This window comes from Coloeus monedula (assembly GCF_965178545.1).
Source record: "Coloeus monedula genome assembly, chromosome: 5".
NCBI classification, from domain to species: Eukaryota; Metazoa; Chordata; class Aves; order Passeriformes; family Corvidae; genus Coloeus; species Coloeus monedula.
In genome coordinates this window covers 44,868,629-44,888,924 of record NC_138785.1, presented here as the reverse complement: position 1 = coordinate 44,888,924, position 20,296 = coordinate 44,868,629, and the positions used below count along the sequence as shown (strand labels likewise).

The 20,296-nt window shown below is 36.0% G+C and overlaps 1 protein-coding gene across 15 annotated transcripts in view; it reads left to right on the top strand.

Annotated features, from left to right (window-relative positions):
- PCM1 (pericentriolar material 1) overlaps positions 1–18,465 on the top strand; it is a 43,262-nt gene extending 24,797 nt beyond the window's left edge. For 5 of the 15 annotated variants that reach the window (XM_082281336.1, XM_082281331.1, XM_082281338.1 and 2 more), the window contains 19 exons: positions 208–398; positions 1,569–1,752; positions 2,421–2,779; positions 3,615–3,773; positions 5,759–5,931; positions 6,012–6,140; positions 6,736–6,856; positions 7,163–7,300; positions 7,549–7,682; positions 8,751–8,885; positions 9,421–9,618; positions 11,898–11,957; positions 13,180–13,318; positions 14,101–14,249; positions 15,169–15,244; positions 16,183–16,433; positions 16,635–16,727; positions 16,842–16,965; positions 18,140–18,465. In XM_082281336.1, coding sequence (XP_082137462.1) covers positions 208–398; positions 1,569–1,752; positions 2,421–2,779; positions 3,615–3,773; positions 5,759–5,931; positions 6,012–6,140; positions 6,736–6,856; positions 7,163–7,300; positions 7,549–7,682; positions 8,751–8,885; positions 9,421–9,618; positions 11,898–11,957; positions 13,180–13,318; positions 14,101–14,249; positions 15,169–15,244; positions 16,183–16,433; positions 16,635–16,727; positions 16,842–16,965; positions 18,140–18,165 — 2,839 coding nt within the window. In that variant the 3' untranslated portion in view covers positions 18,166–18,465. The remainder of the gene's footprint in view (positions 1–207; positions 399–1,568; positions 1,753–2,420; positions 2,780–3,614; positions 3,774–5,758; positions 5,932–6,011; positions 6,141–6,735; positions 6,857–7,162; positions 7,301–7,548; positions 7,683–8,750; positions 8,886–9,420; positions 9,619–11,897; positions 11,958–13,179; positions 13,319–14,100; positions 14,250–15,168; positions 15,245–16,182; positions 16,434–16,634; positions 16,728–16,841; positions 16,966–18,139) is intronic. The other 10 variants (XM_082281342.1, XM_082281337.1, XM_082281340.1 and 7 more) reach the window with 9 other exon arrangements.
- The last annotated feature ends 1,831 nt before the right edge of the window (positions 18,466–20,296 follow it).

Here is a 20,296-nt window from a genome sequence, read left to right as displayed (position 1 = left end):
AGAGCAGTTGATTTTAAACCAACTCGGGATTAAATATCAGTAATTTTTGTCTTGAGGTTTTTTTTATTAGCTAAATAGAGCAGTTCTTTACACACATTACAGGGTGTAGGTGAAATAATACGAAACTCAAATTACTTGAATATAAATTTACAGTTTTCCCATAAAATTCCTTTTTTTCCCAAGTCGTCGTTTTATCTTATTTTCAAGGTTGAAACAAATGTTAAGTGATGTTATGCGGCAACAAGAACAACAGTGTCAAGAGAAACCATCGAGAAAGGAGAGAGGCAGTAATGCACCACCACCTCCATCTCCTGTTTTCTGTCCATTCAACTTCCCTCCACAACCTGTGAACCTCTTTAGTGTTCCAGGATTTACTAATTTTTCTTCCTTTGCTCCAGGTGAGTATTACTATTTGTGTGGGAAGTAATATGAATTTCAAAAATTTACATTTCCTCATTTAATTGAAGCTGTAATGTGAACTTCATGAAACTCTGTCACTTTTCCTTTATATTGAAATGGTCTTAAGCAGAAGTTTACTATTTATTGCTGAATAATTGTGTATTTTTGCTTCAGTATGAAGAGCAAGACTCTCTCAATATGAAGTTAGTTATACTTGAAAATACTCACTCCATGAAATTAAGGTTTTAAATGTTCTTCATCCAGTATGTGAAAAGCAATGTTTGAAGCTTTTACATACCTTCAGAAATCATTTCAGAGTTGAAATCATATTCTAAGTGAGCCATGTAATTGGAAAGTGGCACTTGGTAATTATTTCTGGTTTTCTGAGAACCTCAAACACTCGTATTTGTTAAAAATGCCTGTAAATGGAGCACGTTAAACAATTTTTGTTCCCGTCAGAGTTATACAGTAACTGTTGACTTGGATACAGTATTCCTAATCTCTTTCTCAAATCTACTTCTGCTGTTGAATTTGGAAGGAAAAGAATGTAGCTGTTTTACTGTATAATTCAAAGTAAACAAAACTGTCTTAGTATACTTCCATCTTTTTAGGAAACTAGGAAATAGGCATAGACCTAGATTAGAGCTTTCAAATTGCAGAGTCTGTTTTCTGTTTGAGAACATCCTTTAAATTACATGGAAGTTGCCGAAAGGAACAGTTACGTTCAGTTGGCTGCTTCCATAAAGATTCTGACTAAATTTAAGTATTATGAATCTGTGACCTTTCTGGCTCTATGAGTACTTGAACCATTGGAATTTTCTTGTCAATTTGATGGTGAAGTATTGATAAGGTCTTCAGGCAGACAGGATTCTATCTTCTTTTGGAACTTTTGTTATTTTTACTTTCACTTTCAGGAGCTCTTTACTGGGGCTTCTTGCAGGACCTTCATCTCCACTGATGGAATTGTAGTATACAGTAGTGTTTGAAACCTGCACTTAAGATAAATTCTGATTGTTTACAGTGCTTTCAGGATGAAAGCAGTTCTTGCTTACTTGCCCACTGTATTTTTGCTTCGTAACTTCATGCTGCCATGCAGTATGTCTCAAATATTAATTTTATTACACAAATAAATGAGGTAGGATCTTCTGACTCTCTTGTTTACTTTGTAGGTATTAATTGTAATCCAGTGTTCCCATCTGGTTTTGGAGATTTTGCACACAATATTTCTCCACACAGTAGTGAGCAGCAGGAGCAACAACATCCTCTAGATCACAATACTTCTGGGAAAACTGAGTATATGGCATTCCCCAAACCCTTTGAAAGCAGTTCCTCTAATGGAGCAGAAAAACAAAGGTATTTAATGTCAAAGTGCAGCTCTCCTTTAATAATTTTTCCTCCCTCTCCTCGCTTTTTGGGGGCTTGTGGGAATTCATGATTCATTGAGGGAATTTATTGTCATGGAATTACAATATGAGCTGTACTTTTGTGGCTTCCAGTTTAGTTTTTTTCATTTTTTCAGTAGTGTTCCACTTTTCTGTTTATTAATTAATGTATAATTTCATGAATGAACATTTTAATATCAAATGTAGTCTTGGAGTGGTTTTATAACACTTTCTGTAAATGGAGGAAGATTTTGTTTCTGTGGGGTTTTCAAACTTGAGTTGCTTGAATAACTAGAGGATATAATTTCAGTGAATGCTTATTTTTTTTGTGCTACTGTAGATTGTACTGAATGTTGCTTTAAGGAATGGTTTGTCCTATGGTACTATTTGAGCACAGCAGTAGCTGCATAAATATATTTATATTGAAACCAGCAATAGATGGGAAGTTCTTCTGTTTTCCATTTGGAAGGGTTCTCTAGCAGTACTTACTTTTCAGTATTCATTTGATGTCTAAGTAACAATGGCAGATAAATTGCATTACGGATAAATCGTTTACCTGGTAATACATGATGTTTCTATTTGAGAGATTAGGTTATGATATACTGAGATTGATCTATATGTGTTTTTTTTTTCCGACAGAAGGAGTCACAGACAACCTGAAGAGGAATTGGAAAAAAGATCAACTTGGCTTAATGATAGCCAAGAAATGAAAAAAGATGATCAGTCTCAGCTGAAAGCAGGTTTTGCAGTTTCAGTACAAAACATTGCTTCTGGTCATAAAAATCAGTCTGATATGAACCGGAGAAGAGAGTTTGATGAAGAGTCTTTGGAGAGTTTCAGTAGCATGCCTGATCCAATAGACCCAACTACTGTGACAAAAACATTTAGATCCAGAAAAGCATCAGCGCAAGCAAGCCTGGCATCAAAAGATAAAACACCCAAATCAAAGAATAAAAGGAAGACTTCTTCTCAGCTAAAAGGCAGAGTTAAAAATACTGGTAGGTTGTAAAGTAATCTTGGATACCATGGCAAACTTGGATTGGATTATAATCATTATGTTCCAGAGAATTTAGTCTCCATAAATGGTACCTATAATAATGAAAGTAAGTTATGGAAATGAGTTCATTTTATATAGTACAACTGCATAAGGTTTTTTAGTATTTCAGTAAATAGAAAGTAAAAAACCAATTGAGATACCATGATTTAAAAGCATAATGGATCCACATACGTGCAGATTTGAAATAATGAGAACCTTCTTCATTGTCATGTTTGTCGCAGCGGGGATACTGCAACAAGTATATTTCAAACCAGGAGTCCCGTGGAACCGAAGTATATATGGACAGATTGGTGGTAGATGTTTCAGAGATGTTTATTTCTCCAGCCGCATGGCCGGGGCTCAGCTCAGGAACTCCGCAGTCACGGGACCCCAGGGTCCTTGGCGTTATCAGGGAACACAAACCAACCAATGGGGAATGAATCTGAGCAGGGGCAGGGAAACCCTGTGTCTCCCCCCCAGGGCCCCTCTCCCAGGGCTCCATGGCAGGGGAGGGACCCCAACACATGTTCAAACTGAATTATTTGCTGAAAAATATGCTTCATTAAAATTCTGAATTCTGAAAAGAGAGGGACTGTACTAGTTAGTATAGTAATACTGTTGGGGTTGCTGAGGATTCAGTACTACTGTGTGGCTTCAGTGTACAGAGGAGAATTTTAAGCTAGGAAGCATCATTAGTATGTTGCATCTTTAAGAGTGCTCTTGAAGAAACTTTATAAAGTAATAAAACATTTTGTAAGCTATTTGTTTATTTCTTCCTTTTAATTTCCTCCCATTAGGTTATGAAAGTGCAAGTGCTTCTAGTGTGTGTGAACCCTGCAAGAACAATAAAAGCAGACACTCTGATGATGTGGTTCATGCAAAAGTGTTCAGCAAAAGGAATCAGGAACAATTGGAAAAAATAATTAAATACAGTAGATCTACAGAAATGTCTTCCGGTACTCTTTTCTGAATTTCTAATTATTTTGTGAACTTTTCTGAGTAAGGGACCTTAGTTGTTAGTGTGTTATTTAAACGCAGTGTGTTTTGACAGAAGACAGTACTGTATGTTTAGCGTGTGGATTTTGCATTTTAATTTTTATAGGATGCTGTAAAAGTTGGTTGCTTTTGGGTGTTTTCTGTATATTAAGTACTTGATTAAAGTAATTAGAAACCTGTTACTGTAAACCAAGCAAAACTGTAGCCAATCTCACCCATTTGTTAGTGATTTTATGGAAAGTAACTGCAAAACTGATGAAACTTTGCTTGGTGTTTAAACTGCATCCTGTACTGCGTATGTGTTTTCTTCCTATTCGTGCTTAAATGAGCTCCATCAAATATCATTCAAATTCAGTCTTATAACATCACATAAACCCTTGCATTTTTGCCATCTGCACTGCTTTTCTTGTATCTAGATCATAAAAATTCTCTCTCCTGTGTCTTTTTTGGTTCTGCCAGTATTTTTGTTTGAGAGATGCAGAAATTTTAGTTGTTGTAGCACAATATAAAGCTTTGCCAGCGTAGCTGTGTCCACACAAAGAGCTGTTTATTAGTGTACATAGTAAATTTCACTGGTCAAGTTCTCATTCGCACAATAAGCAGCTCTGATGTGGTTTGGATAACTAAGCAGTCTTGCTCCTGCTGTTTTGTATAGACCCTGTCTTTATTTCTGGTGCGCATTTTTGTGTTTATCACTGTCTATCCCCACTTTCCTACAGCGCATGCTAGGAGAATTCTGCAGCAGTCTAACAGAAATGCATGCATTGAAGCGCCAGGTAATGCATTCACTGCTTAGCTTCAACAATATCCTATTACTTTTTTTTTTCTTCTCTTAGCTTTGGTCCTATAACTCACTGTTTAGCAGATGTTCAAGATCAGCACCTTCTCTATAACCAAGACAAAAGAAGTAACTTTGCATGAAATGCAGTGTTACAAACTACTTTGAATTACAGTTGTGGAGAACGTGTTTACCATGTTCTTGATTAGTAAAAATTATAAATAGAAAATGCAGAGGTAGATACTACATCAGAAAACTAATTTCAGTAGGCATTTTTAGTATGTTTAAAAGGTGCTATTACATATTAGTAATGGGGGAGGGAAGCAATTTGTGGTAACTTTTTAAAGGTTGAATAAAGTTGCCTGTGCTCAAAAAATGGTAAACTATTTGCAGATAATCAAATTGCGCAGTAATGTTTGTTGTATTGCTGATAACTTCATTAACTTGAGTACTAACAAATACACATCTGTTAAACTGAGTTTTCCAAATTTTACTATGTTTCCATTCAGCACTTTCCAAATTATGTATGTAATAATTTAATTGTTGTGATGCAAGGACAATCCTTAATTTTCAAATGAATGAGAGATTTATTAGGGAACACATTGTCTTCTCATACATATGTAAGAGGGTTTAAGAGTAGGTTTTATGTGAACTTGGGAGTGATATTAGGCATATATGAGACTGTAGCATTTATGTTTGGGAAGGAGTGGCTATCTTGAGTTCAGTCTAAAGCTTTCTTAATGCTGCTTGTGTTGCAAAAGTGTGGGCTACTTGCATTATATAAACTTGAGACCATTGGCTATCTTGCTTGAAATGTCTTAAAACTCCATTTTCAGTGTTGAATACCTGTTCTGAAAGCGTCATTGTGGTGTGTGCAATATTCTCTTTTATAAAGAATACTTTCTAAAGGCATTGTTCAGAAGTGTAAAGAAAATTATTTTTGCGGTTGCTCTGTATTGTATTTCATATATTAAAGATTGCATAAGGTATAATTTAAGAACGTTTGCCCTTCAGCAAATCAGTAAGCTTTATGAAAGCAGCTATATAAGGGAATCTGCAGTGATTGAGACATAATTTGTATGCCTGTAACTTGCATACCTGATAGGCAGTTGTTTTTCAAATGGATGCTTGTCAAGGACTGAACAAGTTCCTTTTTTTTCCCTACAGAAACTGGTAGTGATCTTTCTATGTTTGAGGCTTTGCGAGACACAATTTATTCTGAAGTGGCAACTCTTATTTCTCAAAATGAGTCTCGTCCCCACTTTCTTATTGAACTTTTCCATGCGCTTCAGCTGCTAAATACAGATTATCTGAGGCAAAGGGCTCTTTATGCTTTACAGGTATGCACAGAATTTTTGATTTTGTGTATGAATCAAGCAAACTTTAGATCTTTTTTTACAGCATAGTTTATCTTTTCCAGGATATAGTGACCAGACATTTATCTGAGAAAAATGAAAAAGGGAAGTCTGCAAAATCACTGAATTCTGCAACATGGGTAGCATCAAATTCTGAGCTCACTCCCAGTGAAAGCCTTGCCTCTACAGATGATGTAAGTTTTCAAATTCAGAAGCTACTGACAGCTTTTCCTGTATTTCAGTTTGCACGCATGCATGCTTGTCTACTGCAATACTCATAGTAGGGATTGAATTTTGCTAAAATTAGTATTGACTTACACAGACTTTTCTAAACAACTAGTGGCAAGAGAATCAATGCAAGAGTGATAAAATACGGTAGGATTCTTGGTAATGCAAATGAATGATGTGTCAGGGATGAATGGAACCTGGAGAGGGATGTAAATTGGAAGCTTATACATTGAGAAAGAGCCAAAATCGTCTTCTGAGTAAGCTCAGGGCAAGTACTGATCACAAGATTCTCCAAAAATTTTTGCTTTTTTGTATTTAAGAAATCGCTTACACCTCTGGACAGTTTCTTACATGTTTTGTACTAGAAGTATATTTGAAGCAAGTGTGGTAGATTCACCTACTGGATTTATATCCTGAAAGTGGGGTTGTTCTCCAGTCAGGCAGCCTGGTCACAAGTCCTGATACCACATCATGTCACTGAAGAGAATTGCTGGCTTGTTCTCCCATCTGTGAGAGTATGGTGTGTTCCTTCTTTGTATTCAGTTGTCTGGTATTTTTTAGGAAACTTTTGGCAAGAACTTTTCTACAGAAGCATGTCAAGATTGTGAACAACATGATGCAGACAATGGGAGTATTATGTCTACATCTTCAAATTTTGAACCCTTTGCCACTGATGACCTTGGTGAGAATGATGTGACTTAGTGTATTAAGTGTTACTTCCTCCCGCCCAAAATACCTGCCATTGTCTGCACTTTAATACACTGTTACTTGATTTTTAGTGTGTAGTCACATTTTGTAAGACAAAACATAAATAAATTAGCTAATCGTGAAACACTTTGAGTTTATCAAAGTGTGTAGTAAAATGTTACAACTAGTTACATGTATATTTCAAAACTTGTGGCCTTGAATTCATTTTTATCGTTGTTTATTTGTCTATCAATTGAAAACTTTTTATATAGATTAAAAAGTGTTTTTATTCTAAATATAGGCAACACAGTGATTCACTTAGATAAAGCTTTGTCTTGGATGAGGGAATATGAGCGTATGAAAGTTGAAGCTGAAAGTACCCTTGACTCTGAGGGCTGCTCTAGTAATTTTCAGGGTGCTTCTACTGCTAAATTAGAAGGTATGCACATATACACATATTTTGCTTAGTTTTAGAAAATAATTATAACTATCAAGCTAAATTGCTTTCCTCTTTATTTATATTGAAAACTTAGCAAAGTTTGAAAGGATATTTACATACTTAAGGAAATAAGATTTATTTTTTAAAAAAGAAAATATGTTTTTGAAAGTGGTATTTCTTAAATAGTAATGTTGACTGTATTAAACGTACTACTTTTTTTTTTTTTTTTTTTTTTTAATTAAAACGAGGTCCAGGTACTGGTGAGTGTCAGTCTGTGCTGCAGTCAGGTGATGTTTCTGCAGTTCCATGTCCTCGTATAGATACTCAGCAGCTTGACCGGCAGATTAAAGCAATTATGAAAGAGGTCATTCCTTTTCTGAAGGTAAGGGCTCTTTACACTATGGTGTGAAGTAGAAGAATAAGAAAGGGACTTGTGTAATAGTACAGAGAGAACCTTATTTAAAATTGAAACTTGCCTCTTAGAAACAGCTGCCAGTAAATACATGTTCAGTTGCAGACCCTGCTGAAGATGAAGTAAGAATTAAATGTTCCCACAGAAAGATTCTGTGTAGTTTTAATAGGAGAAATAAATGGTGAGGTTTCTAGATTTCACAGGGCTGGTGGACTTGACATCAAAAAGAATAGAGGTTGCTTGTTTTGGAGCTGATAAAATTTAATATAAAAATGTTTGACAATGGACTTCTGCAATATTTGCTGCCTTTTAGCAGACAGAACTGAGATCACTAATTAAAACTGTTACATATACAGTAATAGGGTATTTTTGAAGGACACCTCTGAGTAGTTGATTTTTAGCATTATTTTCTCCTGTTTACAAATATCTTTAAAGTTGTTGAGAGCTTTTTCACCTGTAGTCTGTGACTACAGAGAAGAAACATACTTCTTTAAAGAAGGAGAAATAGTCACAATTCCTCCTTTGCAAGGTTGAAGAGCAGAGAAGATTGAGTTGTAAGATGCTTAAGCCATCTCTGTTCCCTTTTATAGTGTGCACAGTGTATAAGCTTAGGTTTGTCTAAGAAGGTATTTGGTTGATACTAAGTTTAAAAACTGTATATTGCTGACATGCCAGTCACAGTGCCTGAAGACTTGTGTTTTGTTTGCAATTTTAAGGCTGCATGTAACAGTAGATATCTTAATATATGCTCTAATACACTTGTGTACACAGCAACAATATATGAAGCTTCTTAGTTTGGCCAAACATCATAAGATGCAAAGTACTCATGTATTAGAAGACTGATAAATCTGTGTGTGTGTTGTGACCAATCAGTCAATAATGAAATACGGTGTTCGTGAGATTGATTAGGACTTTTTTGTGAAGTGTTGTTCTCTCAGTGGACAGGTGTTTTTTTAATAAATTAATTTCTGTATTTGGGATGATGGCTAATTTTTGTTTTGACGTGGTAATAAAGCTCATTTTGTGATACTTGTGTAGGAACACATGGATGAAGTATGCTCTTCTCAGTTACTGACATCAGTAAGACGTATGGTCTTAACTCTTACGCAACAAAATGATGAAAGTAAAGAATTTGTGAAGTTCTTTCATAAGCAGCTTGGCAGTATACTTCAGGTTAGTAGTTGAATTTTCAGTGCTGTTTTGCAACACTCAAGTTGCTAATGAGCAACAGATAAACCAGCTTCTCTGAAATTGTATTTTACACCTTGAATAGCATAGCTGCTATTCTCCCTCAGCTTTGATATGGTGATGAGGTATTACCTTTAACTAATTATTTACTGCACACAGAACATCTTTTCTGTCACAGCCAGGTAGTGAGAGGTATATCTCTGGCCAGTGGCTGTCTTCAAGGAGAGCTCTGGTCATGCTTTTCATAGACATCCTGAGTAAATTCCTGAAAATCAGTAGTCTGCACTTCTTTTTTTTTTTTTTCCCCTACAAGCATTGAGTTTAAATCATGAGTTTATTAAGTTCTGTGTTACGTGACTAGAGATGCCACGTAAAATCTGTTTAAGACACTAAAACTTTTTTTTAAAATATGCAATATTATATACATAACTAATTTTGAGTTATTAGAAATATGAAAAATACTTAGTCTTTGAAGCTTGAAAGCCTGTTTCAGAAACTGAAGAATTATTTCTCTTCACAGGATTCACTGGCAAAATTTGCTGGTAGAAAATTAAAAGACTGTGGGGAGGATCTTCTTGTGGAGATCTCTGAAGTGTTATTTAATGAATTAGCCTTTTTTAAACTCATGCAAGACTTGGACAACAACAGTATTTCTGTAAAGCAGAGATGTAAACGAAAAATAGAAACTACTGAAGTAATACAGTCTTATGCTAAAGAGGTTTGTTTTATTTTATTTTTGAAAAATGTACCTTTACTGAGATTTCTAAATATGTGTTTTCTAAACTAGTTTGATTACCTTATTTCATGGCTTATATATGTTTATTTATGTGACCAGTTATTACTGTGTAATCACAGTATTGCTTGTGTAGAAGTGTGAACTGGTTTTCCTCAGTAAGGGCAAGTCCTGTGTCACAGATGAGTATCTGTTACAGATATCTAATTGTATAGACTTTGTTCATGATTCAGATGAAATGTTTTAAGGGTTATATATGAACATAGGAAGGAATAGACAAGTGTTGAAATAGTGGTAACATCTGGGGCAATTGAGTAGTTGTTGTGGTTTCATCCCAGTAGGCAGCTGAGCCTCAGACAGCCATTCAGTTTCCTCTGTGGGATGGGGAGACAATCAGAAAGGTAAGATGGAGAAAACTCCTGCATCAAGATAAAGACAGTTGAATTGGTAAAGCAAAAGCCACACATGCAAGCAGAGCCAAACAAAGGATTCATTCACCACTTCCCCTGGGCAGGCGGGTGCTCAGCCACCTCTAGGAAAGCAGGGCTCCATCACATGTAATGGTGGCTCAGGATGTCAAACACCATCACTTTGGATCTCTCCCCCTTCCTTGCCCTTTGCCCAGCTTTGTATGCTGATATGATGCCATGTGATGTGGAACATCCCCCTTGGGTCAGTGAGGATCATCTTCCCTGGCTGTGTCCTCTTCCACGTGCTGTGCACTCTCAGACCCCTTGCTTTTAGGGTGGGTTAAGGAGCAAAAAAGGTCTTGACTCTGTGGAATGCTGTTCGGCAGTAATGAAAACATCTCTGTGCTATCAACCCTGCGTTCAGCCTCATACTATCTGCTGTAAAGAAATTTAACTCTATCCCAGTGTATTGGTTTTGCATGGCCCCACTACACCCAGCTAAATATTTTGACATATGGGAGGTCCCAGTTCATTATCTCTTTAAAGTTTGCTGCTGGTTTCCTTGCAGTAGTTTAGTTAGGCATCATCTTTAACAAATTAGAGTAAGTCGTCTGAAGTTGTCGTGTAGTTGGTTTGTTGGCATGTACAGAAAGAATCACTTTCTGGGCTTGGTGTGTAAAATATATATAAAGTTTTCAGAAATATTTGAGACTGTATGACATATTCTTGCTCTAAAAAGGAAGTTTTGGCTAGGTTTCACATAATTTACATTATTAATTTTAGAACTGCTTTTATTGGGAGCATAGCTGCTTTTTTCCAAGTTCTATGATCTGTTTGCAAGACAAACAATAAGCCAGATCATGTTCATGTAGTTATGATTTCAGTGTCCTTTCAGCTTTCTTCTAGAAACACAAATACCAAAGCAAACCCTTAACTCATTTTTAAATGTCAAGAGAAGATATTGTTTGAACCTGTCATCTATAAAGTCCCATAAGTATTTTTAGGTGTACCATCAGCTATATTTCAAGATAATTCGATTTAGATATATCAATAGCATGGCTATTGAGGAACATGAGGGAGACTGTAGAGTGTCTTGTTAAGAGGCCAGAGGAGCACTCTGAATCCAGAAAGAGTTGAACATGACTTCCTGTTTTGTCTGAAGTTGCCCATTGGGCATTTGTTACATAAAGAGTTGGTTTATACCTGCTGTGCGAAAGCATGGAGCCAGCCCAGATTCAGCATTTCTTCTCTCCTGGAAGACACAGCGTTAGGGTTGAGGTCAATGTTTGTCTCGTTGTGGCAGAGGTTCAGATTCAACAAAGCCAGAGATGAGCCAGACCATTTGTACAGACCTGCACAATTATCTCTATATGGTCTTCTCACAGTGCTCGACTCTGGAATCCTGATGCAGGCATATTTGATCTTGCTTCATTTTCTGGCTCTCCTGAGTCCACTAAAGTAACTGCTGAAAAACACAGCTCTTTGTATTGATCAGAGTTAGAATCATAGAATGGTTTGGGTTGGAAAGGACCTTAAAGATCATCTAGTTTCAACCCCCCTGCCATGATGTGTCTAATTCTATATGCTAAATATGATTCAACCACAGACTGTAGCATTAGCCCAATATAAACATAATTGTTTAAATAAAAGGTGTTAGCACAGGTTTTTTTAATGCTTTGCAACTCTGAAATTTTGAAGACATCTGTGTGTACAAAAGTCCCTGTGGTTTACTGCTGTTTTAAGATAGCAATTCTTAGATTAGCATTTCAGGCTGGCTTTCATGAAGTCGTAGTTTGACTCAGTAATTGCAAGTTATTTCAGTTTAGAATTGAAGACAGTTTGTGTTTCTTCTAGGCAAAAAAAGGTCTCCAGGTGGATGTTTGTTCATCTCTTGAAGATGTCGATGAGGACAAAGTACGTGTATGCCTTTCAACTGTCTTTATTCCTCAGATAATTTCGTAGCTCGCTTAGTCTTACTGTTGTCTGTCATAGGAATCAAGTATCTGTAAGCAGCCCATTTTCCAATCTTTAGAAATTTATTAATCTCCTTTCTGTTATTTTCAGTGATTTACTTTATCAAAGTAATAAAGTAAATTCGAATTTCTGTTTCTATGGACAGCTTTACTATTTTTAGCAGTTAACGTTTTCTTTTTTAATGGTATGGAATAAGTTGGTTTACTTTCCATCTTAGGGAGAAGGTAGATGTTCTGAATCAGGACATGTGGTGTTTGAGGTCTCAGAGTCCAAGCCTGCCTGTGCTCTTGAGTATGAAATTTTAGTACTCAGAATTTGGCCGTTTTCAAGTTGGTTTTGGAAACCATTGGTATCATTGTTTGGGGAAATGTGTTGTGTATGAACTTTTGTATGGTCTGCTGGAATGTTCAGCTTTCTCCAGACAATGATACAGGTATATATACACCAAGGAGAATGTTGATTGCTTTCCTAAATGGACATAGGTATAGGAGTGGGCACGTGTGGGAGTGGAGTCAGTACTTTCTTCTAGGGCTTAGAGCTTCTGTCACATGTCACACTGCTTTGGAAGTAAAAGTGGGAAGTTGTATACCACTTGTTGTGGTTGCTGTAGTGTAGAAGAGTCCTTTCAAGATTTGAAGCCAAACTCAGGGCTTTACTTGAGGTTTGTATAGGAAGAGCAGAATTTTCTCACTCAGCATATTTAGCAAATCATTCAGCAGAGAGACTGAGGAGATAATGCTAAAGAAATGAGAAACTGCAGTTAGGAATATTTTTACTTCTCATTTAGGAGGAGCAGGGAAGTTGCTGGAGGGTAATAATGCAGGTGTGTCTGTCTTCTTGATAATGACAAATCGAATTTGAAGAATTTTTTTAACCTAGCATGCTGATCAATGTCAACCTTTCCAGATAATGAAATACTCAGTAGTTATGAGGTTCTTGAAAGCTGTGTCTGAACAGTGCATGATCTCTTACAGGAAGTTCTGATGCTCTGTTTTAGGAGTATTGTTCTGCTGTATTGATTTCAAGGCCTTAAGTACTACTTAAACAGATTTTTAGTAGATACGTTTTTGCTTTTGAGAAACAAAAGTTACTCCTTTATGCAGAAACCTTAGCTTAGTCTTTAGATAAGCATGAAATTGCACAGTATTCCATGTTTTCCTAGGACAAGGATGAGACTGAAACTGCTAAACAAGTACCGGACTCAGAAATGTGTGCAGGTAATGGAGTGCCTGAAAGTATTAGGTCTGATGCATCTGATCAAGAGGAAGATGAGGAAAGTGAAAGCGGTCCAGTGGCAATAAGTAAGGCACTTTTATATAGTTCATTATTCAGTGCTTCCACTGTAGTTTTGACCAGCTAATTTTACAACAGGATTTGCATGAAGTTGTGCTGTGTAACACCTTCTCTCACAGATTTTATAGTCAGTCCTTTGTCAGTGAAAGTTTTGTAGTATTTCCTAGTGTTATGTCAAGGGTTAAATATTCCAATTAGAGGAGCTAATTTTTTTCATAATCAGTAGGTCTGTAAAAATATATTAGAACCAGATTCTTTAAGTTATATATCCTGTCTCAGCCTAACTTGAAGTTTCTCAGCCTTTAACCTGAATGATGTGAAACCGGTGGAAATTTTATGCTGTTTTTAATTTAAATAATGTGGCTTTTTTAAATGTGCTTTTACTTTAAAGTAAAGCTTGCATATATTTATTAATTTTTTTTGTCCTGTTTTTTGTCTTACACCAACTACTTCTGGCTTTTTTAAATGTGCTTTTACTTTAAAGTAAAGCTTGCCTATATTTATTAATTTTTTTTGTCCTGTTTTTTGTCTTACACCAACTACTTCTGGCTTTGATTCCTTTACCATTTACATTCTTTGCACCAGCTTGTTTAGTAACTTTGACATTTCACAGCAACACAGGGGCGTTTGTTCATAATATAGCTGATATTAAGCACATGGATCTTTGAAAGTTAAGTCATTACTGTATCTTAATCTTAAAGAATGTTTTGAAGTAAAGAGTATACATTGCAGTAAATTCCCCAACAGGATTTGGCAATTCAGAGGTGGTTTTACTTTGATTTGCATTTAGGTTTATCAAAAGCAGAAACCCAAGCTCTGACTAACTATGGCAGTGGAGAAGATGAGAATGAAGATGAAGAAATAGAATTTGAGGAAGGACCTGTTGATGTGCAAACATCACTACAAGCCAACAGTGAAACAACAACTGAACATGAACAGGTACCACCAAAACTGTAAAAGCAGAACAAACCAATGCCAGTGCACAGCTTTTCAGTACATATTTATATGTACCTCAGTTTTTCTTATTGCACTGTTTTCGTACTATTGAAGGTAAAAGAATAATAGAAGAAATTGCAGGATACCAATAGCTGCTACATGTAAAATGTGGCATTCCTCACCTGAGTTTATTACATCTGATGCCAGAATGGATGGTTGGATAGAGACAAAACTAATGTTTACATCTGCCATGAGAGAGAAAAAATGTTAAGCTGCAAGTGAGAAGTTAAACTTTCAAAAAAGCATCATTTTAAACCTTTAACTAGTTCCTTCTCTGTGTTTGCTGAGATCAAGTTCTAATTGGGAGTCATTCACTCCCAATGAATGAATGTATTCTAGCATGTCTTTTGTTTGTCTTTCCTTTCTTGTCATGTGATAATTATTTCTGGGACAATGGTGAAATGTTAATGGGTATGATTGTCATTTCACTGTTAGTTTTCTTAAAAACATTTTAATTTGTGTGACCTGGTTTTGGAGACTTGTCAGTTCTTTACATATTAAATGAGATTGACAATCTCTTGAAACTTTGGTTTGTTCAGCAAGTATTAACATTAGTCAAGGATGTAATTGGAACATTTTACTTTAAAGGCTATAACAGTAGATCTTTTAAGTTGAACCAAAGAGTTTACCTGGGAATAACTTTAGTGAAAAGAAAATGTTCAGATAAAACATGCATATCAGTGTTAATGGTTTTGTAAACTGTTGCTGACTAGCTGGCAAACAGGAACTTGCTGTCTTTATTTCAAACCAGTGAAAATAATGGAACAAGTGTACAGTCTGTTTCTAGTTAGTAAATTAGCCAATAAGATATTAAGCTGATCAGTAAAATTTTGTTTTAACTCATTTCTACCTTCCCCAATAGACTTCAAACCAAGAATTGAGTAAGGCAAAAAGCAGCGAGATTTTGTCATCAGAACAAGAATCTGTTAATGTTGAAGGTAAGCCCTGTATGCAGTAACTGAGAGACTAACACTTCCATATGACTTTGCATGTTGTGAGAATTATCTTGGACAGTGCATGTGATACATGTAACAAAGAGAAAGATGATCAAATTTACTGGACTCTTTTTTATGGAGCTTTATCAGTTGCCTGGATTTATCTGTGTTGATATTGACACAGCGAACATTTTAGAGAGGAAACATGGAATAATCTTAGGTGGATGTAGTTTTGATGCTTGACATGAGCAAGAATTTTAGCTGATTGTTGCAGCTCTTGGCACACAACTGTATCAGAATTAATATGTCTCTGTTGTGATGTTTAGATTTGTCTACTACTTTTTTTTTTTCTACTACTATTTTACTCGTTACTGAAATCACTTTATAGTTTAATTTTTTTTTCTGTGAGTAATGTTGTAACTGATTAAGAACCAAGAAATTATTTTCATCAGAAGGAGGGAGCACTGCTGAGTTGTAGGAACGTTACTTCTAGCGTAACTGTTGTTACTATCATCTTCCCTGTGTTTTTCTGTTGCAAACACTAGTTTTGTTCTTGGCCTTTTTTTGTAGACTAAAAATCAGTATTGGAGTGGCAAAATAGTAAGGAATTTATTGTTCTGTATTACATCTCCCCATACCTCGAATAATTATTTTATAGTAGGTCACTTAGTTCTGGTTTTTGAGTTTTAGTAAAACTTTTGAGTCAGAAATCAAGTCATACTCTCATGTGATAAATTGCTTATACTTAAGTGTGTAAGAGTATAAATATGATGTTTTACTTCGGTCCAGCTTTGTGTTGGTCTGAGACACTATAATTCACTCTCAGTACCCGTTTGTAGCTTTGGATCATAATTTTAAAAAGAATAATAATAATGTGGCATTTTTGTATGTTCAGAATCTTTTACTATCTGCCTAGTTAAAATGTAATTCTGTGGTTTTAGGTGAACAAGATGTGGCTACAATTGTGCCTCATTACCTCAGTGTCATGGAGAATACACCAGCTTTAACAGTCAATACCCCAGAATCCTTTGTAACAGCCACTGTGAAAACAGAAGAATCAAGCTCATCTTTAGCAGTGAATGAAACTCAAACACCAGATAGCACGTGTGCAGAAAACAAATCTGGTGCAAGTTCTGAAAGCTCCATGGCTGGCAGCCCTGATACAGAGTCACCTGTGCTAGTGAATGAATATGTGTGTATATTTCAGTTAAGATATATCCAAGAGAAATGAGAAGCTTTTTTTTCTATTTCATTGTTATTTCTGGTTTGCAGTCTTGTTTTGTTTCCATCTGCAAATTTGATATGCACATTGGGTTTTTTATGTACTTTAATAGTTTTGGAGTGAAAATAAAACAAAATAGAACTTCTTAAATATCACAATTTTTATTAACAGGAACCTGGTTCTGGAAATGTAAGTCAAAAATCTGATGAAGATGACTTCGTGAAAGTTGAAGACTTGCCCCTCAAACTTGCTGTGTATTCAGAGGTATTTTGCTATTATTTGTGGTGGTGTTGTTCAGAAGTGCATACCCTAAATGTCTGTGTAACCCAGCAGTAAGAATTATCCATTATTTTGAGATTTGCTTTTTCTGTTACAAAGACAGACTTAATGAAGAAAATGGAAACGGAGGCTCAAACCAACAGCTTGTCTGATGAATTACTGGATGGAGGTGGAGCTCAAGATCAAGAATTAGTAGGAGATGCCCAAACATTGAAAGAACCTGGTAAAGATTATTTTGTATATTCTGCACACAAATAGGGAAAACACTCTGGAATGCTAGAATTTAAATATCGCTGATTGAAGTAAGCAGTTATCAGGATGGTGTAAAAATACTGGATTTTGTTATCATGCATTTGAAAATGTTGTGTTGATACGAAGGGATTTTATTTTGTTGTCCATGTCCCTTCTATATACTTTGTTAAGATTCTGTGGCTGATAAAGACATAAAAAATAACATATTTAAAGTGCATGTCACAACATAATGGTTTTGAAACTTATTCAAATGGAGTAGTATTTTTGTTTCTTGTTACACAAACTTGGGTTTAATAATACTGTAAATTATAATTGCTATTATTGGATTTAATAATGCTCAGTATAATTTTCTGACAGACTGCTCAGTGGTTTTTGTGATAGAAGCATTCAGGAGACTCTTCAGAATAGTAAATATATCCTCAGGGAGAAAGAAATTATTCTTCATATAAATTATACTATGAAGTAGAAAAAAGTTCCAGTGTGCTTGATAGCAATAAAATTTTTCACTTTCATTAAATATTTTTTATGCAGATATGAAAAATTAATGAAGGTCAGAGGAAATATTTCAATTTTTTACTATAATACTGAGACAAAATTACAGTATTAGAGACTTCTATTTTATTGTTAGATTTGTAATTCTCCAGTGGAGTGTACAGTAATGGCATATATAAAGGCATGAACTGGGTATTCTGATAGTAGCAGTTTTCTGCTAGTGTACCTCATTCCGATTCCTCAAGAACAACATAAGCTAATGAACCTGCTTTTTTTTTTTAAAGCATTTGCAATGGCAGCACAGATTTTTTCCAGCACACAATATGAAGGAAGGTGCATCTTCCTTCCGTTTCATTCACTGCCTGTCCGCTTTCTGCTTGTCACAGCTATGCCAGCACAAGTCTGTTGTGCCCATTTGGTGGATACTGATGCACAGGCCTACTGTGGGAAGAGTCTGACCAGAATACCATGCCACACCAAAGTTGTAGCTAGCTCTAAGCTATTCTTAACCTGTGTAGGGGGAGATGGCTGTAGCTGTTCAAGTAAGCCATGCCTCAGAAATGCTTGTGAGGTTGTAATAGGAGTTGAAATGCAGTCAGGAGCTGTTTGATGCCTTGTAGATGTTAGACAATGATTTTTTTATTATTTTACAGAAACTTTTGGAGCTCAAAATGCATAAGAATAACCTGAAGATACCTGCATTTATAAATTCTGTGTATACAAATGCATATGGAAGATCAGCAGTAATTTCCCAGAATTCTGGAAGTGTATAAAAATGTACAATTTTTAACACACTGCCTCTTAGGGATAGGTATGTGATCTTCTGCCTGTGGCAGTTTAAACAGCTGGAACTGAATCCACTTCTGTTCAGTTTTGCGGCACTGTTCTTTTTCTGTCTTAATTTTTTATTGTGACTTGTTTGGTAATTTTAAAATTGTTCAAAATGGTAGTTTTAAATAAAGTTTGAACTTGTCTGTAAGTTTTCTCTTTTGAAAAATTTTCTTAGGCTTACACACTGGTATGCTGAGGTTGTTGCTGGAAGTTAATTGACTTGTTGGCATGCTTGCAGCAGTTTGTTACTTCTTTTAAAACAAACACTGCTAATTTTCCTGGGACAAGAAGTTCTCCAAGTTTCTTGCATCTTCTACAAATACAAGGTCTAGACACAGTACATACCTCCATGTTGCCTTTATAGCCTAGAGTATAGCTGGTCTGTAACAAAAAAAGTTTCTATTCATGGCCTTTGGATTTTGTTTCTCTCAGCACATTTATCTGAGGCGAAATTGAATACCCTGGGTTTATAGTTAACTGCAGAAACCAGCTTTATTCTTCTGCATTTGCTGAATCCTTTTGATATTCAAAGAATTAAGCCTGTCTGAAAATGTTGGTATCCTTTCACAGCTGCAATTGAAAGTCTGTAGAATCTGTTCCTAAAGTGTTTGACTTTGTAATGAAATTTAGGAAACTACAATTAAGTTCATGTTTTTAAAAAACAGTTGAAGTCAGCACTTCCTGGAGTCTCATGGTAAAGGTGGAATTAGAATTACAGAAAAGCAGATGGGAAAACTTTGTTCAGTTTTTCAGGTCAGAGTTGATAATAACACTAAGTCATAAAACTGAGCTAGAAGTAGCTTATTCAGCATACCTGCTTCAGTATAAAGATCCTGTTTACCTTAAACACAAGGCTTTTCTGAAAGTAGTTAAAAAGCACTGGTCATCTTTAATTCAGGATTGTGTTGCTTTTGAGGTTAGTATGATAATATGGCTATATACTGTGGGAGACAGTATAGCAATGGTGAAGCCTAAATATGCTTGAAGTTTAAATAAAATGAGAATGTAATTCTTCTGTAATATTTTTCTAGTTTGTTTGGAGTGTCTCTAGGTTTTATGAATAAATTTTGAAAGGACAGATTATGGTCACATGCCTCTCATGTCCAAGGATGAAAGTAGATTAGCAAAAAGTTTGAAGACTGTTTAGTTACTCTGCAGGCTTTAAACTGGTGCTACTACTGTATGCAGTAAAAAAACTTTACCATTTTGAGGACCAAGGAACTGTGTTGTGACAAAGGCAAACCTGTGAAACTGAAACAATCAAAGCTTTAATTACTAATTTAGCCCAAGACTCACTCAGACCTAAAAGAGGACATTTTTAATAAATTAAATTTTAAACTCAAGAGAGAGCATAAGCACACACCATTCCTGAATTCTTGCCTGGAATGGTGGGCTTAACAGCAGCCAGCAACTGAGCACCAAAGCATCTGGTTGCTCACTCCCCAACCAGTGGGATCAGAGAGGGAGGTGGAAGAGTGAAAGCAATATAATTCATAGTTGAAAGAAAGATTAAGAGGTAAAGCAAAAGCTACACATGCAAGCAAAGCAAAATGGCAAGCAGGTGTTTCTCCATCTCCAGGAAAACAGGGCTCCATGATGCATAACAAGGACCTGGGAAAACAAATGCCATCACTCCAACTGTCCCCCATTCCTTCTTCTTTGAGCTTTATATGCTGAGCATGATGCCATATGGTGTGGAATAGCCCATTGGTCAGTGTGGGTCAGCTGTCCTGGTGGTGTCCCCTCCTAATTCTTTGTGCACCCCCAGCCTCCTCACTGGAGGGATGGGGGGATTAGCAGGAAAGTCCTGGACCCTGTGCAAGTGCTGCTCAGCAGTAGTGAAAACATCTCTGTGTTACCAGCACTATTTTCAGCACAGATTCAAAACAGCCCCACACCAGCTACTGAAAAGAAACCTCAGTCAAAACCAACAGTATGTGTACACAAAAAATGTGTTGAAATGGTATTTCTTTGGTCAT